The 26,635-nt window shown below is 35.0% G+C and overlaps 4 protein-coding genes and 1 non-coding gene across 13 annotated transcripts; 2 read left to right on the top strand and 3 right to left on the bottom strand.

Annotated features, from left to right (window-relative positions):
* Positions 1–237: 237 nt before the first annotated feature.
* LOC123675126 (resistance to inhibitors of cholinesterase protein 3) lies at positions 238–20,720 on the top strand. Of its 5 annotated transcripts, none has more exons than XM_045610397.1 (11): positions 289–762; positions 901–1,227; positions 2,149–2,273; positions 9,688–9,837; positions 10,084–10,213; positions 10,407–10,427; positions 13,287–13,387; positions 16,110–16,295; positions 17,260–17,407; positions 18,121–18,911; positions 20,388–20,720. In XM_045610397.1, the coding sequence occupies exons 1-11, from the start codon at positions 552–554 to the stop codon at positions 20,478–20,480; spliced, it is 2,283 nt and encodes a 760-aa protein (XP_045466353.1). In that variant the 5' UTR covers positions 289–551; the 3' UTR covers positions 20,481–20,720. The 5 variants fall into 5 exon arrangements, with proteins under 5 accessions (XP_045466371.1, XP_045466353.1, XP_045466345.1 ...); XM_045610389.1 differs by having other exon boundaries at positions 18,118–18,911; XM_045610415.1 differs by lacking the exons at positions 10,407–10,427; positions 13,287–13,387 and adding an exon at positions 15,607–15,686 and having other exon boundaries at positions 238–762; positions 18,118–18,911.
* Positions 3,873–8,686, bottom strand: LOC123675182 (major facilitator superfamily domain-containing protein 9-like). Of its 3 annotated transcripts, XM_045610506.1 has the most exons (7): positions 8,466–8,686; positions 8,381–8,410; positions 6,619–6,809; positions 5,775–5,906; positions 5,582–5,711; positions 5,198–5,407; positions 3,873–4,927 (listed from the first exon to the last, which is right to left on the bottom strand). In XM_045610506.1, the coding sequence occupies exons 3-7, from the start codon at positions 6,664–6,666 to the stop codon at positions 4,257–4,259; spliced, it is 1,191 nt and encodes a 396-aa protein (XP_045466462.1). In that variant the 5' UTR covers positions 6,667–6,809; positions 8,381–8,410; positions 8,466–8,686; the 3' UTR covers positions 3,873–4,256. The 3 variants fall into 3 exon arrangements, with proteins under 3 accessions (XP_045466462.1, XP_045466446.1, XP_045466454.1); XM_045610490.1 differs by having other exon boundaries at positions 8,381–8,667; XM_045610498.1 differs by lacking the exon at positions 8,381–8,410 and having other exon boundaries at positions 8,466–8,665.
* Positions 20,721–20,888: 168 nt separating the features above from the next.
* Positions 20,889–21,584, bottom strand: LOC123675263. The gene has a single exon (XM_045610611.1). The coding sequence runs from the start codon at positions 21,502–21,504 to the stop codon at positions 20,977–20,979; it is 528 nt and encodes a 175-aa protein (XP_045466567.1). The 5' UTR covers positions 21,505–21,584; the 3' UTR covers positions 20,889–20,976.
* A 206-nt stretch (positions 21,585–21,790) lies between these two features.
* On the top strand, positions 21,791–26,562 carry LOC123675150 (beclin-1-like protein). 3 transcript variants are annotated; one of them, XM_045610445.1, is made up of 7 exons: positions 21,791–22,005; positions 22,059–22,216; positions 22,275–22,426; positions 22,569–22,814; positions 22,869–23,142; positions 23,509–23,723; positions 26,389–26,562. In XM_045610445.1, the coding sequence occupies exons 1-7, from the start codon at positions 21,900–21,902 to the stop codon at positions 26,525–26,527; spliced, it is 1,290 nt and encodes a 429-aa protein (XP_045466401.1). In that variant the 5' UTR covers positions 21,791–21,899; the 3' UTR covers positions 26,528–26,562. The 3 variants fall into 3 exon arrangements, with proteins under 3 accessions (XP_045466401.1, XP_045466392.1, XP_045466409.1); XM_045610436.1 differs by having other exon boundaries at positions 21,793–22,005; positions 22,059–22,222; XM_045610453.1 differs by lacking the exon at positions 26,389–26,562 and adding an exon at positions 25,052–25,313 and having other exon boundaries at positions 21,795–22,005; positions 22,059–22,222.
* Positions 25,431–25,503, bottom strand: Trnaa-agc. Its single transcript has one exon. It is a non-coding gene; the product is annotated as a tRNA-Ala (tRNA).
* Positions 26,563–26,635: the final 73 nt, after the last annotated feature.

Here is a 26,635-nt window from a genome sequence, read left to right as displayed (position 1 = left end):
TATACAATGTATTAACAATATCTTTGTTATCGATATTATTTATTATTAATTTTTGAAATTTTCAAATAACTATCAAATTATTAGTTTCGGTAATCTCTCATCGGTATATATCTCATCTCAATCAGTGCGGACCATAAATGACAGTGTGATCTTTCTTTGTATCTGTGATTATTTATTATTTATATTCTATGTCAATCGATTGTTTTTATTGACAAATTTTCGGTAGTTTGACAAGTAGTTTTGCAATTACCGGCGATTTAATAATTGATTGTTTTAATATCAGATTTTCAATTTTAGATGAATAAACAAAAAGGGAGGATCTCCGTTTAGAAGCTCGAATTGCAACCCCTCAAAGGGTGTTGCTCCCCGTATTATGACATAAGTTATATCCCATTTCTCGAACTTGATCTAATTCCGTTCGTTGCTATTTCTGTATTTTACCGAATTAAACGCCAACGTCAATATCTACGTAATTTCAGTTTGAGTGTGTATTTGTTAGTGTTAGGTTGTGTGGCGTGTCTTGTTAATTTTACGACTAAAAAATATTAAAAATGACTGAGCGATATCGACAATCGAGTGGCACTGGCGCAACATATATGAATCCGGCGAAAATGGAGAACGAATTCACTCCTAAAAAAACGATGATTATTATGGTGATAGTGGTTGCTTGCTTCGCAGTCTTATGGCCTAAAATATTCTATCCGATGCTTGTTGGCTCTGCAAACCAACGGATCAAACCCAGTGCTATCGACAAGACAACAGGTATGGAATGTTACGCTAGTCTAATTTCCATAAAACGTTTTCAATTCAAATGACATTGATCAGAATTGAAGGGTATAAATCCTAGGTTTCAAAATATTGCAAACGAGACCGTATTCAACTCCTAGTTTTCTCCATCAGGTTGCTGTTATGTCCTATCTGAAACGGACGTTGACACCATCAAAATAATGTCTGAACTTTGCGGAAAGATCATAAGAGAACAGGTTGGAGAGGCCCCTCTTACAGGTAGACAAATAATAAACATCTGCCAAGAGGAGGTATTCAAGACCTGTGGAATTGATGTTTCTGTTGTGCTGCAAGAACAGGTGCGTTTGGGACACACGACCAAACATATCCTGGATGAGATACGCTCCCTCAATGGCTCCCTTTGCCTTAAGTACAACTTCGGGGTGCAACCCTGGCGACTGGGAGTACCTCATATTGTCACCCTCAGAAATATGTCTGACAGTAAGAACGTTTGTGCTGTTTGAAGACTAATGCTGAGTGTTTTCAACTAACATCACAGGAAGTTTGTCAACTTATGGTTTTGCTTTTTTGTGTTTTTGAAACAATTGAAAGCCCCCAATCTGGGTTGAAATCAAAGACTTTCTGATTTCGTTATTTTAAATATTGCTCCAGTTCATACCAAGGGCTTAATGAGTTACTTGTTATGAAGTAGTATCAAAGACCAGAATGCTCTTATTGGTTAAACATTAAATTTTAAGCATTTGATTGACTTGCTTTTTACTTGAAATACAAGTTATCACAATTTCCACAATTTTATTATGTAAATAACAATTGCTTCGCTACACAGTAGCTTCTTCAGATCTGTGGCATTTTGAATAAGTGAACATGAAGTAAATAAAAAGAAACCTCAGAAATAAACAATCATAAAATGGGAATATTGTTCAAAGACCAAATGGATGTAAAGAAGTCAATTCTGTTAAATTAAATATTATCTAAAAATCATTTATTGCTATAATTGCCTCAGTCTTTTGTTGCTAACATTTAGGTACCCCTGAATATATTAAATTTCTCCATCATTAAGTTATTTAAAATGTAAGAAATCTAAAGGAGCTACTGTGTAGCAAAACAATTATTATTTACATATTAAAGAAGTGGATATTAGGAAAATTTTTTTTTAAAATCAAGTCAATACGCTCCTTCTACGGATATGTGGAGGTGTGTATGGCAGGGACCACTTTATAGCCTTTCTTTATGACTCAATCAGTGCTTCAGGATGAAACACTGCAATCCGTTTTGAATATATAATTGCTCTGAAATCTTTAAATTTCAAACGATACATCTCCCCAACCAACTAATGAATTGTGCATTACTTTAAACACTCAATTTTCGAATATCTTTATGAACCGGGTTTCGTTTTCTTAGATGTTCGTCAGGAACGTTCGCCCTTGGTGAGGTCTGAGATGGTACATCCGGCTTTCAGAGAAAGGGGCAGGGCCATTCCCCAGGCCACACCCTCACATCCACATCCCAAGGTCATCGATGGAAGGGTAAGTGCTCCGGTGTTCTCTGAGTGATATTATTTTCTATGTGTGACTGCCACTTTAAGATTAATGTTAATTCAAATATATTACAGAACCATAGAAGACTGTAATAATTCGTGATTCTTCTTGCTAATATAAACACACGATTTAAATTTTTAATTGCCATTAATTTCTACGTGAAAATATGGACATTATTAAATTCATCAATCTGAATTCAATAACTCATAACTGGAAATGTTAAATCGAATATTCTCGCTCAAAAGATTGACAACATAGTTATATTGGAATTATAAGCGAAAATTTAAATAAATATTGCAGCTATGAACATGGAATTTAGATGTGAATTTGCCTGTCTAAAAATATTTTATGCTACAATATTAAAACTAGGACAAGGGCGTCGTCTGAACTTACCTCAATGTCGATCAGTTTGGAATTTATATATCGCCTGCTAATTTACCAATGGTGTCCAAGGGAAGTACATAAAAAAAAGACCGGTAGGGGCATCATCTTTAAATTATATATTCTTTATAGTATACCGAAGTTAGAAGTTTTGTGCTTGTACATGTCTGTCTGTGTGTCCGTAAATCCTTGTAACAGTCATAACTTTTACAATTCTTATCCGATTTTGATGAAATTTTCTATAGGTTTTCTGTTTGGTCCAATACGAATTTGAGCTTTTTCAGACATAGGTTGTGCGTTGGTCATTGGTCATACTTTTATGAAATTTGCTGTGAATATTCGGATTTGGTTGTAAGTGAAATTTAAACTTTTTTGTCATGCGCAAACCTGCAATTCCCTGCACCTCAATATTTCACACTGGCTCGATTTTGATGCAATTTGATTATTCGAGTGAGGACATAAATAATTTCTTAGGGGCTTCAGATTCTTCGAATCTACAGTGTGAATTAGAAGATCGAAAATAACGATATTTCCTTAATTCCAAACAGGATGTTACAAAAATAATCAGATATTTAAAGCTCGAAGCTGATTACATATATCTGCAGAGAACGTTTGATCCTTTATAGCGCAATAAAATCGTCGATTTGTAACGTGTTGCGTTCTATCGATGTTTACTTGTCCTGGAGAAGATGCTAATCTACATGAAAATAATTATCTTCGCTATTGCTATCTCTCTTTTATGAACCGATCCCGAAATAACTTTTGCCTGTTCCTGGCTGCGACTGTCTATTCTTAGATGAAAAAGCGAATTTCCTCAATCTTCTGGCAATAACGGAGATACCTGAATAATCGATGAATTGTTACACCAATAAAGTATCTCTCGAATTGCGCCTTCCCTTTATACGTTGGTGATAGAAATGCACCGATCTGGGTGCTCTCGCTAGCGATGGCGTGAACCAGGGTTCGATTATAGGCCCGACATTCTTGTTCGCTTCGGACTGGAGGAATCTGACGAAGTGTCTTCTGGTCTCTCTAAAAAATATTTTGAAATTCCTAAAACAGCCATGACTACACCAGATTTCCTCGACACCAAACATAAAAATAGGAAAAGATTAAGGAAAACTCATGGGAATTGATTTCATTCGCTTGTCGAATATGCCATTAGTATCATAGAGTTGTAAATTCAGGTCTCAAGAAGGAAGATCATTTTTCAGGATTGTGTTATTGTTTATTCTAATACATCCTTTTGTAACAACAAACATAACATATAATTAGAACTAAACAATACATAAACTTTCGCCGTGTGGCTATAGATCTTCTGCCGGTGGTGAACATTCGAACTAGGAGATCATTTGAACTACCAGTTCACCCGAACTACCGATTCAATCGAACTACTGGTTCGTATGAACTGCCGACCCATTTGAACTACTGGTTCGTATGAACTACCGATCCATTTGAACTACTGGTTCGTATGAACTACCGATTCATTCGAACTACCAGTTCACATAAACGTTCGTCCTGAAAGGTGTTGGGCGCGATAACGGCGTATAAAATCGAATGATTCCCTATTTATCACAGACGGTTCCGATCTCACAATGCCTTGTAGGTCAGCCACAGTCCGAGCGACGTCGGCAAGATGGACATCTTGATGACGAACCCGTTGCCGTACAGGTCCGATAGAAAGCCGGCCGCCAGCGGCGTGGTCAGGCCGCAGAAGGACGTGATGCTCTCGAAGGCCCCGTTGACTCCGCCCCTGTCCGCGTCCGAAGCCTTGGCCATCAGCGCCTCGGTGAAGGTGCTGCCGGCTATCGTGTTGGCCACCGCCATGGGCAGCAGACCGGCCGAGAAGATGTACAGGTTGTCGGCGAAGCCCATCGCGAACGCGGTCAGGACGTAGAGGGCTGCTGCGTGGAACAGTCTCTTGCTGCCGAGGCTGTCGCCGGCGTAGACGGTCTTCTTCAGCCTCTCGACGACGATGTTGGCCACGATGGTGCAGGCGCTCAGCAGCGTGAACACGTAGCCCATGGACCTGGGCTTCACGCCGTACGCGACGAAGGTGGGGCCGATGGAACGGAAGAACAGGGCGCAGCCCAGCTCGAAGCTCAACTTGACGGAGAAGATGTCCGAATATTCGGCCCATTTGACGCTGCGCAGCTTGGTCGCGATGTTCCTCACCTCCCTGTCGGCGATCTTGAGCATCGGCAGGGACTCCTCCTCCTTCTTCTTGGGCTTGGTGGAGTCGGGCAGTGTGTAGGCGATACCTGCGGAACCAACGGATTATCACAAGGAACAAGAATGGATTTTATGACGTTTTCAACAGATCAAGAAATAATTCGACCATTTCCGCCTCACTTGGTTCATTTGAACTACCATATATCGATTCATTTGAACTACCGGCACATTTGAACTACTGTTGCATTTGACGTGCATGGTCGTTTGAACTAATGTTGCATTTGACCCACTATGTCGATTGAACTACCGATGCGTTGTACCTACGATCCCTTTCGAAAGAATGGCAGAAATTGGCTTACCGACGTTCATCAGGCTGAAGGCGGTCATCATCAGGAAACAGAGACCGAATCCGTTCGGTAGCTCGCTGATGAAACCTCCGACCAAGGAACCTCCGATGAAAGCGACGGACATTATGGCGGGCAGTTTTCCGAAGTAGGAGGTTTGTTCTTCTTTGCTGAGGAATTCACTGGCTGCTGTGCCTAATATGGGCATCAGAGGTCCTCCGAAAGCTGTAAAGGGAGTAGACATTGAAAAAGAGATGATGATGATTTTTGTTGCCATCGAGTAGTGTGCAAGATTTAAATTGGGCACTATTTTGGCTGTCAAGATGACACGTTGATTATGACATGACAAGTTAGTCAACATGCAGTGCTACACATTAGATTACTTCTGCTCTGACTCACCTGCTATCAGTCTGGCTATGAAAATCAAGGGAAGAGAGTTGCTGACCAAAAGTAGGAAATAGGAGAAGGCACTGACAGCTGACATCCGTATCAGGAGGATTTTCCTGCCGTACGTATCTCCCAAACTTCCCTAAGGAGGAACATTTCTTTGTAGCAATTTTATACCACCAACTACAGTTTTTTTTTTACTTACGACCATGGGATTCCACAGGAGTCCAATCAGAGACATCACCGACATTATAGAACCCAGGTACAGCTGACTGCCTCCCAGTCCATTTATGTATGGAAAAAACATCACTATCATCATGGTGAAGCTGAGGTTGTCCTAAAAATAACAACTGTCAAAAGATGCGCGACAACATTTCCGAACATCTAGTTAAGCCTGGATCGAGATATTGGAGGTTAAGTGACGCTACATTTGTTGTTGTTTCAAAAATGGGTAAAAACGAGCGTATTGATAAAACACTGTCTTTGATGGGAGAAGATATTGTGCAAGCAATGCAATAGCTTGATAAGTGTTGTCCAGACTCTGCTCCATCGACAATAATAGTTACAAGGTGCTCTAGGGAAAAAAAATTGGCTCCAATGAAGGAATTGAAGAGGTTGAAGTAGGGACGAACTTTTCTATAGAAAAAAATTGAAAAGTGAGAGGAACGTTGAAGTAAACTTATCACTCTCGAAGGAGATTCTGGGAATTCCAGCAAAAAATGTTTTGCAAAAAGATATTTGAAAGCGACGAGTTGTTACCATCTACTTTAACTTCAAATTTCAGTTATTTGAAACGGTGAAGCTGCAGTGAAGTGAATAAATTGTTATTCATGAAATAAAAAGGGAAAGAGACCTAGTCAATTCTAGAAATTCTTAAATAGACTACTATTGGCATCTTTGAATAGTCGAATGGCGTAAGGACACAGTAACAAGGCCTACATGGACTGCCTTCGTCACCAAGTCAAAACGCCTCCGATAATATAAAGTTCGAGATAATTAGTGTTATTCACTTTTAATTAAGATAGAAAGATGAAAAAGTAGATACTAACCATAACCAGAGACATCAGTAGTTTATTTTTTGTCGTTAACAACTCCATTTTTTTTGTGTTTTTTCTCTGCTGCGACCGTTGTTATTAGAACTGTCAACGAAAACTGGCTCTAAACATTAGTCTGTTGAATGTATAGACGTGTAAGATTTTTTCGCTTATCTTATCTCTCCCATCAATTGTGCTCTCAGCACCTGAAAGGAGAAACGTTTAATCTGTCGTTAATTGTTGCAATGTCATGATTTGTGGGAGGAAAATCATCGAGTAGTACGCAGAGATAAATGGATGAAAAAAATTGGATGATTATTTGTTTTTCAAGGTTATCTCTCATGGCTCAATCTTTGCCCCATTCATAATTGCTTGGACAGGTTTATATTAGTATTATATTGGTATCCGTGGATATCTGTCATTAATGTCAGTGTCTATAGACTATTTGACAGATATTTCAAATTATTCACTGAAGTTAATTGAGCACAGAGTTTAAGTATATTTTATTGTGAAAAATTTCTAAACTCGAAGCTTACATTGAACGTGAATACAATTGGCCACGTGTTTCCCTCAAACTGACGTCATCGTAAATTCGCCCAATATAGTTCGTTTCTCATCACGTGATAATGGTACGAATTATTCAGTTTATTTTTTTCATATTTAGTAACATACAGATCTTATTCTTTTTTCGGAAGGTCTCTGTTTTAAATTTGGTTATATATTTATTTTCTTTTGAAGTCGTCAAAGAGCGGAGTAGGTAAATTGATATTTAGTGTTTTTTAGATCGAAATAATAAGAAATTCGTTGTTTTAGGTTTTTAAATAATCTCCACACTATTATTTACACACTACCAACGTATTGTGGTTTTTAATAAAACCGAAAGTTAGGGAAAAAAGTTTATTTGGAGTATTATTTATAAAATGAATTGGAATAGATTGATGTTGATTTCTTATCGGCATAAATAAAACGGCAAATTCTAATTTCTTGAGGTTTTCACAGTAAATATTTCGAGCATTGTTATTTTTTTTTATTGGAAGATTTGAAATAATCAATAATGGGAATTGTAACAAATTGAAATTCGCAACGTTTCTTTTTTTTGTGAATGATTGGATGGCTTTGATAAAGTTATCTCATTAGTTCTGCGTGATACACTTTGTTATCAGTTATTTTCGAATTTCTACTTCAAGTCCGTTGACTGATAAATGAATTCATTATTTACCGATTTTAAATTTTTCATATTTAAACATGAAATCAATGAAAAAATAACGACGTATTCATTTATTATATCCAGTAATGATAGAATAACTTTCATGACGTTTCAGAAAATGCTTCAAAGATATGGACTCATAATTTTCTTCTATGTATTTTTTAAAACATTTAAAAAAATGGAACAGTTTGAGCTGTAGACTTAATATTATTCAAATCTCATAACTCCGAATCTATTTAAATGATTAAATCATATTGTTTTAATTTTGTATAGTTTTCATATTTTTTCAAAATTTTGTTATCTTGATTTTTATTCTACATAATTTACAGATGGTCATTTCGAATTATGGGGATTATTGCGGTATAGCAACGGATTTTTTAATGAAATTTCATGCTTCTAGCACTAAGGTATAGTTTCCAAAAAGATTAGGTTAATACGTAATTTTTCTTCATTCAATTTTTATATTATTCTTCTAATTCTCAGAAAGTATATATATTTTCGCATCGAATTTTATTGAAAATGCTCGTTTTAATTCGATCTTTAAAACAAAAAAAAAGTTTATGGGCACACCTCGTATATGTCTTTATTCCTCTTCTATTCCTGTTGACAAACAATTCACTCAAAGAAAAGACAGCACTGAAAACGTTTTTCTTACCGTAGCTTTGGGTAAAAACTAGTCTCACACAATCATTTGGGCGATAAGTAAAATAATAAATTGTGGAATATTTCTTATCTCGGATATTAAACTCAACTTCCCATTTTTTTTCAGGTTAACTATTTCATTCTTTGGACGTCGCTAGAGTTGTTAGTTTCGGATAATACATCGTTTCTCTAGTGAACTAGTGAATCTTACATCTCTGGCGACCGTACAAAACGAAATTACGTCATTATATTATCAAGGTTAGAATCGATCAAAGTTCAGGAACGGATTTACCCAAATTTTATACAATGACTCAACCAAATCGGTTCGATTAAATTTCTGATTTTTTATAAATGACGGTTTTTCTAACTTCAATTTTTTTTTAAATGATCTAACGTAGTTGGGAAACACTATGTTACTAACGGGTGTTTTTTTCGAGGTATATAACTTAAAGTTGGCATTACTGTTCGAGATAGCGACCGATTTAACAGCTGTCAAGTGATTTATTCTCAGTTGATCATGAATAGACTCACGCTTGAATAACGCTTGCAAATAGTGCAATTTTATTTTAGTTAGCGATGAAGCGCACTTCTGGTTGAATGGCTACGTCAACAAACAAAACTGCCGCATATGGAGTGAAGCTAATCCTCAAGTGTATGTCGAAACACCGTTACATCCAGAAAAACTGACTGTTTGGTGCGCTTTATGGGCTGGTGGAATCATTGGTCCGTACTTCTTCAAAAACGATGATGGCCAGAACGTTACAGTCAATGGTGATCGGTATAGAGCCATGATTACCAACTTTTTTTTTTTTTGTTTTATTTATTTTAATTTCACGTTTTGGACCTGTGAATTGGCCTTCAAGATCTTGTGATTTAACACAGCTAGACTACTTTCTGTGGGGCTATGTAGAGTCATTGGTCTATGCGGATAAGCCACAAACCCTTGACCATTTGGAAGACAACATTCGCCGTGTTATTGCCGATATACGGCCACAAATGTTGGAAAAAGTCATCGAAAATTGGACGTCCAGATTGGACTACATCCTAGCCAGCCGTGGCGGTCATATGGCAGAAATCATATTTAAAATGTAATGCCACAAGATTCTCTTGCGGATAAATAAAATTCATGTCAATCGAATAATCCATCGTTGTTTTATTGCAATTTAAAGTTCTATAGCTCTAAAAAAACACCCTTTATTAAATATATGGTATTTATTCAATCTTTTATTTTCCAGCCTGGACCAATACCTGGCATGAGACCAGCAATGGGGGGCCCTGGTCAAATGGTGCCCCCTTCCAAACAACAAGGAAGTGGAAGCATGGGAATAATTATGCCGATTTACACCGTTGGAATTGTTATATTCTTCACTTACACTTTGATGAAGGTGAGTTTCGACCTACTCTTCATTTTGGTTCGTTATTTTCAAAAATAAACGGAATATCTTAAGATAAAACAATTGTGTGAAATTCGAATTCTTATTCTATGCTTATATGTCAAAATCTTCTTCTTCTTCTTCGCTCTCTGTGCTCCAACCATAGACTCAACGAAAGCTCGGTGTTCCATGATATTCTGCTGCAATTCCTCTTTATTATTATTTTCTGATGTAATCGAAACAATACTCAAATTTCAGATTATATGTAAGAAACATCCAGACACCGATACTATCTATAGTAAGATGGAGTTGGATGCCCGTTATAGAAAAGAAGGTTTGACCGAAAATGGTTCCAGAGGTTCGAAAGATGCAGGTTCCTGTAAACTAGGTAAGCCGAAATACTCTATGTGCACAATGTAGATTTTTGGATGAATGCAAATCACTTTCGTATATATGCTTCACAAAAACACACAGAAAAAAATCGAGATTGGTCTCTGTTTTGAAGAAGAATAAATTTAATGAAAGAAAAGAATAAATTTGTACCTTTTATCTCTAAATTCTATTTGTTCATGCTCTCTAAGGATGGAAAGAAAGAGACACAAGTAAGTTTAGCTTCTTGATGTTGGCAATTAACATGTTACCCACCACCGTATTGAATCACTCTATGCAATCATCTGTCATTTCATTTTTCCGATATAGGTTATCCCAGAGTTGTTATGGCAACACGGGAAATTATAGTTTAATTTTTATACACTGTTAATTTTTTGTTTTTGCGTTGGCATCTGTCAGTTGTCAATCTTTCCTGTCAAATTGATACTCAAAATAGATGAAAACTGACATTGAGGACAGATATACTCTGATACCAACTGAAAAACACCAAAAATATCCGGATGTGGTTCATTAATTTTGTCAAGGATTTTACCTATTTTCCTTTTATGAATTGTTCTTTATGCTTTGGGGTAACCTGTTCATATCATTGCACAATGACTATGCAAACTATTATGGTGAATCAATATTAAATCAGACTTTTCTTGAATATCAATTTAAAAAATAAATGTCTGTTTTAAATTTGGTTCATATATCTGAATTCAGCTCACAAAGGAAAATTTTCCGAATTCTAATATAGTTTCCATCAAATACATCTCTATTGGCAAACATTACGGAGATAAAACCACTCAAAATCGACGTTCTCCTTAAAAATGAAAAAAAAACCTTCATTTTTATTCATGCAAATCCTAATTTCACTTCTTCATTCAGAGTACACTAATGTAGATACGATCTACTGGATTTTTTTGAGATGGACAAGGTCGGCTCTCACCAAAGTATTCTCGATTTTTCTGCAATGATCTGAAAATGATCGAGTTAAATGCAGAAATAGAACATCATCCTTCCAAATGACGTGGACGCCACATTTTTATTACAAGCGAAGTAAAAATGGAATCAAAAGATCCATAAAAATTACGTATGTGTACTTTTCCATGACAATTTTTATTGGTATAATTTATATTTATGTATATACGTTTCCTACATCGCAAAGAGGATCGTTATATTGATATTTCGAAATTCAACGGGGTTACTTGAATTTGTTAGGTTGGTATTTCTTGTGAACACCGTAGGTGACATTAGGTTTAAATATGATTGGAAAAATTATCAAATTAAAAAAAATCATATTTCTCATGGGAAAAACATAACCTATTCACCAGTGCGCCACGGCTATCTCCTACAATTTCGTTTATAGGCATAATTGAAGCTTCCTCAATTGATTGACGTCATCATTACCATAAACTCTGATGCCAGAGAGCTACTACAAAACACACAGCTTGTCTTTCACACGAGCAGCTTCAGTGGCCTTCGCGCTATCCAGATTTGATCCTCTGCAGTTTTCATTCGAAGGTTATCTCATAGCCGAGGTTTTCAAACGTCCTTCAAGAACTCTGGACGACCTGAAGATTGCAATTGAGGAAGAAATCCCTCAACTCGAATAACCTCTGCTGCTCTAAAAAAAAGGCTTCTGCCTGTCATTCTGTCATTGGACATTGTAATATTCGAAACACAACTAACGGGTGTTTTTTTTTTCAAGGTATATAACTTTAAGTTGGCATTACTGTTCAAGATGGCGACCGATTTAACAGCTGTCAAGTGATTTATTCTCAGTTTGGTTTGGCAATTCATCATCAATAGACTCACGCCTGAACAACGTTAGCAAATAGTGCAATTTTATTTCGAAAATAATGGTTCTGTGCGGAATACGTATCGCGCACTACGTCCATTTTATTTCGTTTAGCGATGAAGCGCACTTCTGGTTGAATGGATACGTCAACAAACAAAACTGTCGCATTTGGAGTGAAGCTAATCCTCAAGTGTATGTCGAAACACCGTTACATCCTGAAAAACTGACTGTTTGGTGCGCTTTATGGGCTGGTGGAATCATTGGTCCGTACTTCTTCAAAAACGATGATGGCCAGAACGTTACAGTCAATGGTGATCGGTATGGAGCCATGATTACTGACTTTTTCATTCCTGAATTGAACAACCATGATGTCCAGGAGCTGTGGTTCCAACAAGACGGCGCAACATGTCACACAGCTCGTGCCACAATCGATTTATTGAAAGACACGTTTGGTGACCGTCTAATTTCACGTTTTGGACCTGTGAATTGGCCTCCAAGATCTTGTGATTTAACACCGCTAGACTACTTTCTGTGGGGCTATGTAAAGTCATTGGTCTATGCCGATAAGCCACAAACCCTTGACCATTTGGAAGACAATATTCTCCGTGTTTTTGCCGATATACGGCCACAAATGTTGGAAACAGTCATCGAAAATTGGACGTCCAGATTGAACTACATCCGAGCCAGCCGTGGCGGTCATATGCCAGAAATCATATTTAAAATGTAATGCCACAAGATTATCTTGTGGATAAATGAAATTCATGTCAATCGAATAATCCATCGTTGTTTAAATGCAATTTAAAGTTCTATTGCTCTAAAAAAAAACACCCTTTACAAGCTACGAGACACTGTTGTCACTTTGTGCAGCCGTAACGAAGCGATTTAACCATTTTAGAAGACCTGCAGGTGATTTGAAAAAAACATAACTGTAACCCCTAATGATATTAAGTTCAAATTTGCAATTGAAGTATTAACCTAAATTGAGCGAAATTCGCTATTGTTTATGTTGATTTACGACAAAAGTAGGAAAATATCCACAGTCCGGCAACGCGGCTAGAACACGTTTTATGACGTCATGGCACTGCTAAAATGAATCGAGTTTACACCACCAGCGTTGATGCGCATTTGAGAATCGTCCGACCTTGATTTCCAAGAAATCCAGTAGATCGTCAACCCTGGTCACTGTCTAGTGTTGCACAGGAGGGATAAACTGAGGTCCTCGAACAAAAAAAAAATGTTTTGAGGCGGATTTGGCGCGAACACTGCAGTTTTTTTGTTGTTTGTTCCGCAGGGGACGTGGAACTGGATCAGCTGCGTCGACGGCTCCAGGAAACCGAGCTGGCCATGGAAAGGGTGGTGGCCCAAATGGCCAGGGTGCCCCTTAAGTTGCAGGTGCGACCACAGACAGGGTTGCGTTTCCCTCCTGCCCGCACTAGCAGCTTGGCTTGCGCTTCTTTTTCTTCCTTTTCATTTTTTTTTTAGTAGCCACCTTCCAGTCCCGGACGACGTTTTTGGTTTTTTCGTTTTGTTTCGTTGATCCTCCCGCTTCTTCTTCTTGTTCTTCCTGAGAGGTAAGATTGTGTAAGTCGATACGTGTTGTTTTTATTTTTCGGCGATGTTTGGGGGTCGAACTTTCGGAGATACAAAGGAAAACGACTTGATATTTTTTTGAAGCACTTGCTGTATGAATATCGATGTGTATTTTTTTTGTTGGGTTGGTACGACTGCTTGTGCTGTGCGATTTCAAATGGTTATATAATGTCAACACTGTGTGTTATTTTTTTGACATTTCTTATGTCATTAATGCTCAGTAGGTTATGCCATTTATTCGTGGAAAAATATACGCTTCAACAACGTTAGGAAATTGTTAAATTGTCTCATCAAAATCAGTGCTGATTTGTGAATATTGAGAGAAATTTAAAAAGAATTCATGTATTCGTCGTAATTCAGATTAATTTACAATTGGTGCCAAGTATGGATCAGTACTTGATACCAGTACTTTTGTGTAAAGAAAATTTATTTTCAAAATTCTTCTTAAATTTCAGTGCATTGCGCACTGATTTTTTTTAAACAAGTTAACAATTCCTAAACGTTGTTGAAGCTTGTACCTTTTCAACATACCCTAAACGCCTAAACGATGCAATTCCTAACCTAAGAAAATGAATGACGTGAATTATGTCATCTGTTGGCAACAATCGTACCAATCTGCGAAATTTATAAACACATCAATAGGGTGCTAATGTTTCGAAAGATATAGTCTGATCTGCTCACTAATTTTGATATAATATTGAGAAATATTCAACCGAAATGTGTCATCTGAAGATGAACTGGATATACAATTGTAACCTATTTTTTTGATACAAAAAAACTTGACTCATTATCTTTGGTTACTGCTTGCCAATTTTATTTAATCTATTAATTCTTATACAACGATTTCCAATATGTTACATATAAAAGGATTGTAACACGTTACTCGACTAAGTCCTGGACCAGTGCAACCTTTTTTTTTACGTTAGTACCAATCCTCAAAAGATGCGTGTCGAATTTTTGGATAAAGTCTAGTTACTGAAGTGTTAAGTATTGCTGTTGCTAAGTTTGTTGTTGTTCGAAAAATGAATGAAAATAAGTTTCATGTATTGTTGAAACATGAAAAAGATGCTGTTCAAGCAAAGCAATAGTTTGATAACTGCTCAATCGAAACAACGGTTGAAAGGTGAAGAAGTGATTGCCGAGGTTGAAGCCTATTTCTGAAATAAAAACGAATATTTCTACAGAAAATGTATTGAAAAGTTAGATGAACGTTGGAGTACAGTGTGTCACTTTTGAAGGTGGTCATGTTGTCGAATAAAGTCGATTTTTTAAAGAAAATATATGTTTTTAATGGTTGGACCAAGGACTTATTGAGAGAAGAATGTTATAATCCAAAACCTTTCAATTTATCAAGTACAATTCACTAACAAAATTACCATACTGGGAGCAATGAAGGTTGTATTAATAAACGTGCAATATTTAAAAAACTATTGTGACTTTATTAACAGTGGCGACAAGCGTGGTCTCGATTTTGATTGGCTGAGCCTAAATATGGCGGCTTTTTGTTTACATTCTCCATTTACCTGATTTTTGGGATTTATTTAAAATGTAAGGCCATTTTATTTGGTCACTGTAGTATTCTTCAGTTAAATAAATTCGTTCTATATACAATCAAATAATATCAGGCCCAATAATTTTGATTTTGACGTGTTTCAGTTCAGTTCAGTGAATTATATTCCTAAGTTCCATAGTTCTATGCCCCCATCCGCCATTTTTAGGCTCATTTTGAACGAATTGTCGCCACTTAATTAAGTCACTATATCCAAAATAACTGTCAAGCGCCATCTATGCAACATACCGAGAATTATCCATATCGGACATACGCACCAGCAGCAGAAAACTGATCACAGATCTCTGATAGAAAACCGAAAATTATTCATAAAACATCAGCTAATATCATTTTCCGCAAGTATTAATCTCATCGAGAATCTAACTACACATATTAAACCAAAACAACAATACCCCCCCCTCGATAATTTTTTTTTATGAAGCATTCAAGCAGTTAAATTCTCTCTCCGTAGTTGTAAACGCCATGTCGGCTCTGTTGGAAGAGGTCGACCAAGAATTAGAGGCCAGGCGGAGGTCTAGCGAGGTTGCACAGGTAACAACCTGTCGTTACCTGTTATGGTGTAGCCCTAACCCCGAATGACAGTTTGCCTATACTTACCTCACGTTCACGCTTTTGCTGTAGAAAGCAAATTTGGACAGATCTGGTGATTTGTTATCAGAGGCGTTTGAGTTTTTTTTTTTTGTTGTTGTTGTTGATGTCTATGTCTATTTTGTAGGCTTGGTTACATTGTTTAGAACTGTTCATTTTATTCCTTGTTGCGAACCGTTTAGAGCATGTTGGGACGTAGCGTTGACGAGCCTTGATGTTGAAATTAGAAAGGAAGAAGGATGTTATGTTTCTTTACTCGAGTGCAATGTAAATTTAAAAAAAAGCATCAACAAATATTTTTGCATCAAGGTTCAGGCAACTTTTTTTTTTACTACACTAAACTCATTTGTGTCATCCTGTGTGTAGGATGAATGCCTGAGCAGCACCAATCTGTCGAATGGAAATGTGAAGAAGGAAGAGAAGCCTTCTGTCAAAATTATGGGTATGGAGACCTCAGAGAGCTGTGAAGGTGGTAAAAAATGGCAATCGGCTAATTCTTCGGTCCTCCCTTCATCTCCACTACCAGTTAGCCCCCATATTGATCCTCCTAAGGTATGTAACATTCTAGCCCACCATTAGATTTAATATGAGGGTGTTCTTAAAAGTGAATGTTCTGCTACATAAACGAGAGATTGGCAAAGTACTTCATATTAGGAATATTTGAATAGTACTCATGGCTGAGTACAAATAAATGTTTCAAGTATGAACAAGCTTTGCTGAAATAAAAATACTCACTAGTATCCTTTGGCAAGTAACCTGAGTACTTGGGGTATTACCTATCTTGGTCCCCTGGAATGTCCCCAAGTACTTTTGATACTTTTTTCTACTGGTCTATCTATATATAAATTTTGGTACAGGTACTTTCCCCCAAATGAAATTTCTAAGATACTTTATTGGTTATTCTAATAATTTAATAATTTACTCGGTTATTACCTATTTTCGTTTCATTGAAACTCCTCAAGTACTTTTTATACTCAGTTACAATTCAGTGGATTTTGTCAGTCATTTGACACTTCTTAAAACTGTTGTTTGTACTTTTTATAAATATATTTAGTATAGTTGCTTTTCCCCAAATGAAAATTGTAATATATATAAGTATAATTTGGGTATTGCCTATATTTGTCCCTTTTAATGTCTCCAAGTACTATATACTAAAATCAGTTAATTTTGTGTGTCATTTAATACTTTTTTCTACTGTTCTTTCTATAAATATATTTTAGTACAGGTACTTTTCCCAAAATGAAAATGCTAATATTCTTTATTGAATACTCTAAGTACCAAAGTTTAGTTTGTTTGGGTACTGCCTATATTTGTCCCCTTCAATGTACCCTAGTACTTTTTATACCCAATTATCATTCAGTTAATTTTGTGATTCGTTTGGCACTTTTTTGTACTATTGATTTTAGTATATATAAATAATTGATATATCTTAATTATTAAGATATGTAATTATTATATTTACTTGAGCACTGTCTATCTTTAGAGGTATTTGATGGTCAATACTCAAACTTTTCAGGAAATCTACCTGGATAGAACTCTTCCAGCTCAATCACAAATTCTAGTATCAGATTCGGCTACCGAAACAGAAAAAACCAGCTCAGACGATGATTCAGCTGTTGTATTAGCTGGTAAAATGACACTTTCAGTGATTTCTCTCGAGAATGGTAAGTATTAAATACCGGGGAAGGCATTAAATACAAGAACTTATTGTATACCTTACCAGTAGAAAATCTAAATTCACTATGGTATATCTAATAGCAATGTTAGTTATATACATTAAATCCACTATTGTATTCCATTATCTGTATTCCCCATTATTTGTTTCTAGAATAAATGAGAGATTTATTTAAACGTTGAAAACTGTAAGTTGAAGCTGTGAATAAAATATATGTTACTTTTAATTTTTTTTTTAATTGAATTATGTTTTGTCCAAGCGAACTTAGAAAAGGTATGTTTGTATGTTATTTGATGGAAGAAACCCCAAATAAGGAGTGTTATCCAAATTATGGCTGTGTTATAGAACAAAGTGAGCGCAGTTTTTCTTCACAAATATTCCATGTTTGATAATTTGATATAGTTAAGTTTGTCCCATATTGTGAATGTATCTAATAAAACATAAATAATCGAATGAATTATTTAATCATTCCATTCAAGCAAACATCACAATGTATCCACCGCATCTTTGATTTGAACTTCTGTAGTATTTGTTTCATCAAGCTTTTCACTTCTTATTTGTACTTCATTCTTCACAATTAAATTTATAACATCAACACACGGTTTAAAGTTGAAAAAACACAACTCTTGATAACAATGTCTTCATTTATTCTAGAAATACTAAAATCGTAAAAAATCAATGAAATACTATAATTTACAGAAGAACTTGAAATTGGTGATATCTTGAAAGTTGAGAGAAACGATACTCAAGAGACTGTTCACGACAATAAACCAATAATAAAGGAAGAGATCAACCACATTATTCAAGAAGCTATCGAGAGTATAGATAACAATGAAAAGGATATTAAAATTGAAAATGTACCAAAAAAAGATACAGAAAAAGTTGCCGAAACAACGAATAATGTGCATGAAGAAAAAACGAAAGAAGATGCCTTACTTGATTTACCAAAAAAAGATTATGTGACTACAGAAACTATTCAAAACGAGGATGGACCAAAATTAGAATTGAATGATGCCGATAATATTAAGAATAAGACCCAATCGACGGAAGTTAAAGCTGTTGCTGAATTCATAGAAAAAGAAACTTCTATTCCACTGGAATCGAAACCTTCGGAACTAATAGAAAGTCAACATTCAACTTCAGAAAACCAAGGAGTGCCATATCCTCCCAAATTGAATTCGAGCGCTAAGTCATCGAGCGAAGATAGTGGAAGTACCGTTTTGTCTGGTTCTAACCAAGGCTCCGTTATAAACGTTAACACAAGAGATATAGAAATCGAAAATAAGGAAGAAGACAAAGACGAGTCTGAGGAAGAATCGGATGTTGAGTATGAAGAGGAAGAAATAGAAGTATCGGAAGAGGAGGAAGAAATTGAAGACAACGAAGCTACTAGGGAACCCTTGGGGAGAATGCAATTAAGAGACGTAGAAAATCGAAATGTTGAGGTTGGATTGGTGAATGGAACAGCCATCACACAGAACGGTGCTGTGGAGGTAATAACAGTTCTATGATTGATCTCAAAACTTAACCGTAATTTTTCTTTTTTTTTTTTTAAAAAGATGAGAGAAGCACTGACATAAAATCAGGAACGTTTATCTGTTTCTTCAAATTTTGTATGTACATTTTTGCTTTAATATACTCAATTCAGTCTTCTCAACATTTATAATAGAATATAATATACAGAGTGATTCACCGGGATGGCCTATTAGACGTTTATGGAAAACTAATCATAATTTTGAAATGAAAATTTGCATATTGGGGTTTGAGACAATGATCTTTCTCCCTAAAATATTTTCAGATCTCTACAACTTCCGGTTATACCGGAACAGACTACTACTTCCTCATTTCAAATGGCACACCCAGTATATTATTGCATCATTAGGTAGCTTTTTTGATGGCAATTTCGGCAATATGCCATACTTTGGGTAAAAATTCAACGGTTCATGAGTTATTGGGATTCTTATGAAAAAAATGGTGGCGATGAGGACTCACATTTTTTTGAATATTTCAGCAGAAAAAGCTTTTTTTGAAAAAATTGTTTTCTTTTTCAATTCCGCAAATACGTAGTATTATAAGACTGTTTGCGGTTTGGGCCAAAAATGTACAGGGTGTTTATAAGGGGATCATGAACTTGGACAACTCAAATTCATCAAAACTCAAGATTTTCAAATTAGAAACTATATTTTTTATTATTTCAGTCGATTCTACGTACAAAAATAGTGGGGGTTACTTCAGCAAACCTTATACCTAAAATGAATACTTCAAGAGTTATCGGGGAAGAACTTCAAATGAGGAAAAACCGCTATTTATAACTGTGGGAATAACTGTCTGTTACTTCCGTAAAACACAGAAAGAAGATATAATTTGATGTTTTCATGGCCTATTGCCGAAATTGCCATAAATAAAGCTATCTAATGATGCAATAATATACTGGGTGTGCCATTTGAAATAAGGAAGTAGTAGTCTGTTTCCGGTATAACCGGAAGTTGTAGAGATCTGAAAATATTTTAGGGAGAAAGATCATTGTCTCAAACCCCAATATGCAAATTTTCAGCTCAAAATTATGATTAGTTTTCCAGAAACGTCTAATAGGCCATCGAGTTTGGGACACCCTGTATATATAATTACCGTTTTCCGAAAGATATTCTGTGGTTGTTCAAGGGTTATCAGGTCAGAAAAACTTGATTATTTTTCCTATATAAGAACATACATAGCTAAATTTTTGCATAATCCACTTTATCAATGAACTTTATTTTCTCACTAAAATTTTTTTTTTATTGTTTCAAAGGAACGATCTTCACAAAATTCTGCATGAACATTTGTTCTGCTATTCTTTTACTCATTTCTAAATTCCAGTTTGAGAAAGTGGGTCTTTATTTAGAAACCAAAATTTCGGTCTTTATTTAGAAACCAAAATTTCGGTTTTGTTTACTCAATTTTTTTCTTGAAAATATCATTTACTCTTTTAGGATGAAGACAGTGAGGAAGAAGAAGAAATTATAGAAGAAATCATTGAAGAGTATTCTGACGACGAGGAAAATTTAGAAGTTAATTCTAATTAGTTGCCATTTTAAATTGAATAATTCCCCAAAAAATTTAGCTGAAGTTCAACTATCAAGTTAATGGGAAAATCCTCTAGATTACACTGCAATATTCAATATGACTGCAAGTTACGATATTTATTCTTTATGTAAGAACATGAAATATTTCTGATTATAAATTTTGAACCGAAAGGCATCTTTATGCTAGGACATAATTCATAATAATTTATGTAATACTAATAAACTAAATAGAAAAAAACATTTTTTTATATTTCAATAACCCAACCCATTTCCATTTAATATCTAAAGTTTTATGTTCATTTATTATTTTTCTGATGAAAGTTTCTACCATAAAAGGAAAGGTTAGATTTGCATTTTGCCTATTTTCAAAAAAATAACTTCACATAGAACTGAATAATGGAAAAAATAAACTGTTAATCTCTTTCTTTTACTTCCATCATTTCACAAATCACTACTTATGCAACAAAGGTATATTGAACTTATTTACAAAAAATTTCTATTTTGAAGGTCCTGTAGTGTATTTTCCAGGAATTTCTTTAGCAAGAGTATAATCATAGCCTCCCGACCTTAAACTAAAGTGTGCTCTTGAGTCCGTCGGATTAATTACAATATTGTTATCTGCTGCAAATTTCCTCAGAGCTCCAAGGAAACCAAAGGCAATGGCACACAAACAGCCAGTAGAAGGTTTCCTGCTCCATATGCCAACCACTCCACCTGCAGCAGCTCCTCCTACAGCCCAATTCACTCGATCTGATTCCTTCCTAAGAGCACCCACAAAATTAGAGGTCAGTACAAAGGCGGCAGTACATCCTATCACAGGGAAACTAACATAAGCGTATCTCATGAGAATATTAACGTAACCCTTCGGTTTGCTCATTAACATTACATCGATAGTTGAAAGGGACAATGCAGCTGCTACTGCTGGCTGCAAGGTGTACCATAATTTTTGAGGGATATCTTCTCCATCTGGTTTGGCAAAGTAATCATACTTTTTAGGGGGCTCTTTTTCTAGTTTGTGGGCCATTTTTCCCCAATATCAAAATGTTTATTAATATATCTGTTACATAAAATCGCATCAACTTCAACCTAACTTTTTGACATATAGGCATAGAAAGATAAATAATAAAAGCAATCAAGAGTTCTACAGCCTAACTTTTTCCATAAGACATTGACTTTAATGAAATATATTCATCATTCGTATCTCCTTATTGATCAATATTGAATAAATTTTCACCAAAATCATCCATCTGTTCGTCTGTAACAAAAAAGGATAAAAACCATGACCTATGTCTATGATGTGTCAAAAGTATTCGTATTCGATGGTATCAAAATATAAACAGAAAACAAGCCCTCTTCTAAAAGTCTCTCCATTTTCCTAAAGAATTTTCTCTTGATTATCTCCCTAAATAAATTGCAAATATGACAGAGGAACGTGTTTGTTTCACGTGCCAAAGATGCTCCCAACCCTTAGCCTTAGATGATTCATTTAGTAATATTAGCGAACATGAAAAAGCAGAATTAAATTGTAAGTTCCTTTATGTTTGAGCTTATCATTGAATTCATAGCAAATTTTTTCAGTACCTTTACATAGTAATACAGATGTTGATTTGGAATCACAAATGACTAGTTTTGATAATTATGTTCATCCCTTCAGATTGTCAGAATCTGGTAATGGTGTAAATGGTTTTCTATTAATATCAGATGAAGAGGATGATACTTCTCTCCCCAGTCACAAAGCAAGGGTACAATTTGAAAATTTCAACATGCGATTTCATTTCTATTTGATTGTTTTAGATTTATACCCACCTATTTGACGCAATATCCGGAAACTCAAACATTGACCATCCACTTTGCGAGGAATGCGCTGATTATATGATGGAAATAATGGAACAAGAGATTGAAATGAAACAAACAGATTTGAAGGATTATGAGGAATACTTGAAAAGGTAAGTCTGCCCCCTCATTTCATGATTTATGAAAAAGTTTTTTTCAAATATGAGGCTGAAGATGAAAAACAGAAAATACAAGTACATCAGTTAGAGTTTCACTTGTTTTGATTTTCTTGAAAATTATTTTAATCATATTCAGGCTGGAGAATGATAAGAAAGAATTAAAATTAGGAGACTTGGAAAAGGAGTTGGCTGAGTTAAAAGCTCAAGAAGCTAGATTTTTAGAAGAGCTTGAATCCATAAATAAGGAAGAACAAGAATTAAAGAAAGCTATAGCTGAGCAGAAAGAATTTGCAGATCAACTAGAAAAGAATGAGAAAAAATACTATAAAGAACATGCCAAACATTCAAGGGATTTGATGAGAATTGAAGATGACGCTAGAAGGTTCGATATTTAAAAATTGTTATCCATTATTTTTTTAATCTATTTTGCTCACAGTCTCCAGAACTCAATGAATTTCACATCAACCCATCTTGAGAAGTTGAAAAATACAAATGTGTTCAACTCCACATTCCATATATGGCATAAGGGTCACTTTGGTACCATAAACAATTTCTGTTTGGGCAGACTGCCTCTGGTACCAGTAGCTTGGTCAGAAATCAACGCGGCTTGGGGACAGGCAGCTTTGTTGCTGTCTGCCTTAGCCAGAAAGATCAATTTGACCTTCGACAGATACAGGGTGGTGCCATTTGGGAATCATTCCCGAATTGAGGTAAAAGAAATTGCATACTAAAAAGGAAATTGATGGACTATAAGAAAATTAGTCTTATGAATATCATTTTTTGCTTGATTAAAGTGAATTAAACTGAATTGCTATTAGGAAAAAAGTTCATTGGATAAAGCGAGTTGTCAAAAAATTCAGCTATGTAGCTTCTTCAGCTATACTATACTATTTTGTTTTTTAAATTGAATTTTTCCCAAAAAGGTGATGAATGACTTTTTGTATCACTTCGTTCTGTTTTGAGCAAGTCAAAGACTAGAAAGTTTTGACTTCAGACCATAAAAAAAATACGAATTTTAACAAGCAAGCAAAAGCTCTTGACTTCACGTCAGTGATTTCTTCATTTTGCTTTTTAAGGTGATCGGTAAGCAGCAGGAGCTTCCGCTTTATGGGAATGGAGGAGTGAGATACCTTTGGGATACGAAATTCGACAGTGCCATGGTTGCCTTTTTGGACTGTGTTCAACAATTTCAAGACGAACTAGCCAAACAGGGAAAACCGTTCGTTTTCCCTTATCGAATACACAGTACCAAGGGAAAGATTGAGGATAATGGAATTTGTTACTCAATCAAGTAAGTCTATATCTTTCTGTTTCTTTCAAGTTGGTGTAGGGTACTTTAATTTATGATTTTCAACATTTTTATGTTTGCCATCGTTGAAGTTTTTTATTTTGTGTTATAATAATAGAAAACAGATGTTATAATTTCGAAGTTAATTTTTGCTTTTCTATTTGTACACTCAAATAAAAATATTTGAGTTCTACTTGGAGGATTTGTAGATTAAAGTAGGGTTAGAGCAGGTTTCACAAAATGATCGAATTATTTCAATTTTAGATGATTTTTGTGCGCTTATTATACATGGTGTTCCTAAATTGAAGGTTAAAAGAAAAATGATAATTGGAAAATTTTAAGAAAAAAAAGTCCTATAATCATGGGCAAACACTTTGATTTTGTTACAGGGTGTTTCTTGTAGTCCTACTTTTTTGTGATGAAACCTCGCCACATATTGGTAAATAAGTAGCAAAACTTATAATTAATTTATTCATCACTGTTGACTAACTGGATCTTTATAATAATTTTTGTTTTCCCGAGGATTACTAGAGAATTGTTTGAAATTTTTTCCTCAAAATCTGTAGCAGAAACGACAAAACTACAAGAAACCAAAAAGTTTATCACTGGACCTTTTTATGTTTTTCTAAAATACCAGTGATCCACCAAAAAAGTTCTAGAGGAAAAAGCTGGCACTGTTCGAAAAAAATATTACCTTGTAAATTTGCAATCAAAATTAGCATGTCACATGATTAAAACTTCAAATTGGATTATCTATGCCAAATTTAAGTTGAAAATCTTGTGAAAGGAAGGTGCTATGAGAAAAAACTTGAAAGAAATCGGACTTAAACAGCCTGTATTTCGAAAACAAAGCCCATGTTTATAGGATTTTTTTTCTTAACATTACCAATCTGCCGAATTTGGAAAAATGATTTAGGAAAAAAGTGTTTTATTAAATGAGAAAAATCTAATAATCAAAATTTTGTGAAACCTGTAATAATAAATTCTAAAATTAGCGGTTCTGGGTAATTGTTTGAGTGTTGTATCTACTAAAACAAAATACAAACATAATATTTGACGTCCCTTCTTCGCATGACAAACTAATTTTCATTTCTATAATGATCGTGTGGAATGGCTTCGCTTTACTTAACGGACATTCTAGCTATTGCTCTATTCTGAACTATATTACAAGATCTTTTCCCTTCCATAGAGTTTAAAAATACTACACATATCTAACAAGTGGTTTTTTAAACTCTATGAGAAAGTATCGGCAAGCTTTTTTAACTAATTATGCGTGTTCTGTCAAATCTCTTCCTGGGAAGGTCCTTAACGATACACTGCCATTGTTCTAGGATTCAGCTCAATTCGGAAGAACAATGGACAAAAGCCCTGAAGTTTATGCTCACAAACTTGAAATGGGGTCTCGCCTTTGTAACTTCTCAAATTGGTACTGAAGGAGAGGAATGTTATAATAAATAAGTATATCGTTATTAGATGTTTCATCAGTATATACTTACAAATTAAATTTAATGTAACATAGGACTAATATTGTATTATCAATATGAAATTATTATATTTTCTGTAAATTATTTATTACATACAGATCATTTCGTTTTTTGATAATTCACCATGATTTCCTGAACCGGTTTTATCCTAAAAAAATAAAACTTGATAAGTGTTGGTTTAAGTAGAGTGAGTGCAAAGTTAGAGTTTTCTATTGGAAAAAATCATTGGAGGCGCCGGGCATCGATCCCGGTACCTCTCGCATGCTAAGCGAGCGCTCTACCATCTGAGCTACGCCCCCTATACGTTGCATGCAGTCATCAATCCAATTTGACGTAAATAAATATTGAAGTATTACCAATATTTTTATTTTGATCAATAACATTTACATATCGTCGGCTAAGAGTGTAAATCTGCTAAGTCCATTTTGAACAATTTCACAGGAGACCAAAAAACCGTACAGTACAGTGTTTTGATAATAATAATAAGAGAGTTTATTCATGAAAATACATTCAATAGAGTTTATTGAATGTATTTTCATGAATAAACTCTCTTATTATTATTATAACACTGTACTGTACGGTTTTTTTGGTCTCCTGTGAAATTGTTCAAAATGGACTTAGCAGATTTACACTCTTAGCCGACGATATGTATGTTTATGAATCGTCATCCTATTTTTTTAGTGAAATTATGTACCCCTTCCAGAGCTTCGTAAATTGTTTTTGAAACTGAATAAAATAAATTTAACACCCCTTGAAGAATTAAAAAAAAATGGTTTCTCTAATACTCAAAGGGTATGAAATTTGATTCAAAAATTGTTAATCCTCGCTAACAGTAGAAATCTAATAGCGTATTCGACTGGCTGCACCAGTGCAAATTAATTCGAATTTTTGTAGAGCTAAATTACATAATTAGCTCGAATTAATTCGAACTGGTGCAGCCAGTCGAATACGCGATAATATAAAACATTTAAAATCTCAAAATTCCCGAAAAACTCCAACATAATTCAAAAATTATTGAAGATTCTGTTAGTTTCTGGGTTATGAAAGTAAAAGTTGAAATCCTGTATGATGTATTTTTCGATTTTATCTTCGAGATCTGTAATAATTTAATTTGGCAATCTACAGAATTGGTGTAGATAAGCTATTCCAATCATTGTTAAAATTAAAAATATTGTCTTTTTTAGGTTTGCTTATAATAGGGATAAAAACTGGAATCGGGCAGTGGTGCTGATGTTTACAAACCTCACTTGGTTAAGCGGTTATGTAAATTCCAAGTATTTAGATGAACCAATTTATCTTGAACCCAAAAAGGAAGAATTTTAAATTACTATTTTTGTATAAATAAAAAAAGTCTGTGATTATACACTCAAAAATTTATTATGGGCTTGTAGATGATTCATTCATTATTTCCAAGAAAGTGTAGTTAAAACA

Source organism: Harmonia axyridis, chromosome 1 (assembly GCF_914767665.1).
Source record: "Harmonia axyridis chromosome 1, icHarAxyr1.1, whole genome shotgun sequence".
Lineage (NCBI taxonomy): Eukaryota > Metazoa > Arthropoda > Insecta > Coleoptera > Coccinellidae > Harmonia > Harmonia axyridis.
The sequence above is the reverse complement of the archived record's forward strand: the minus strand, read 5'-3'. Positions and strand labels throughout refer to the sequence as shown.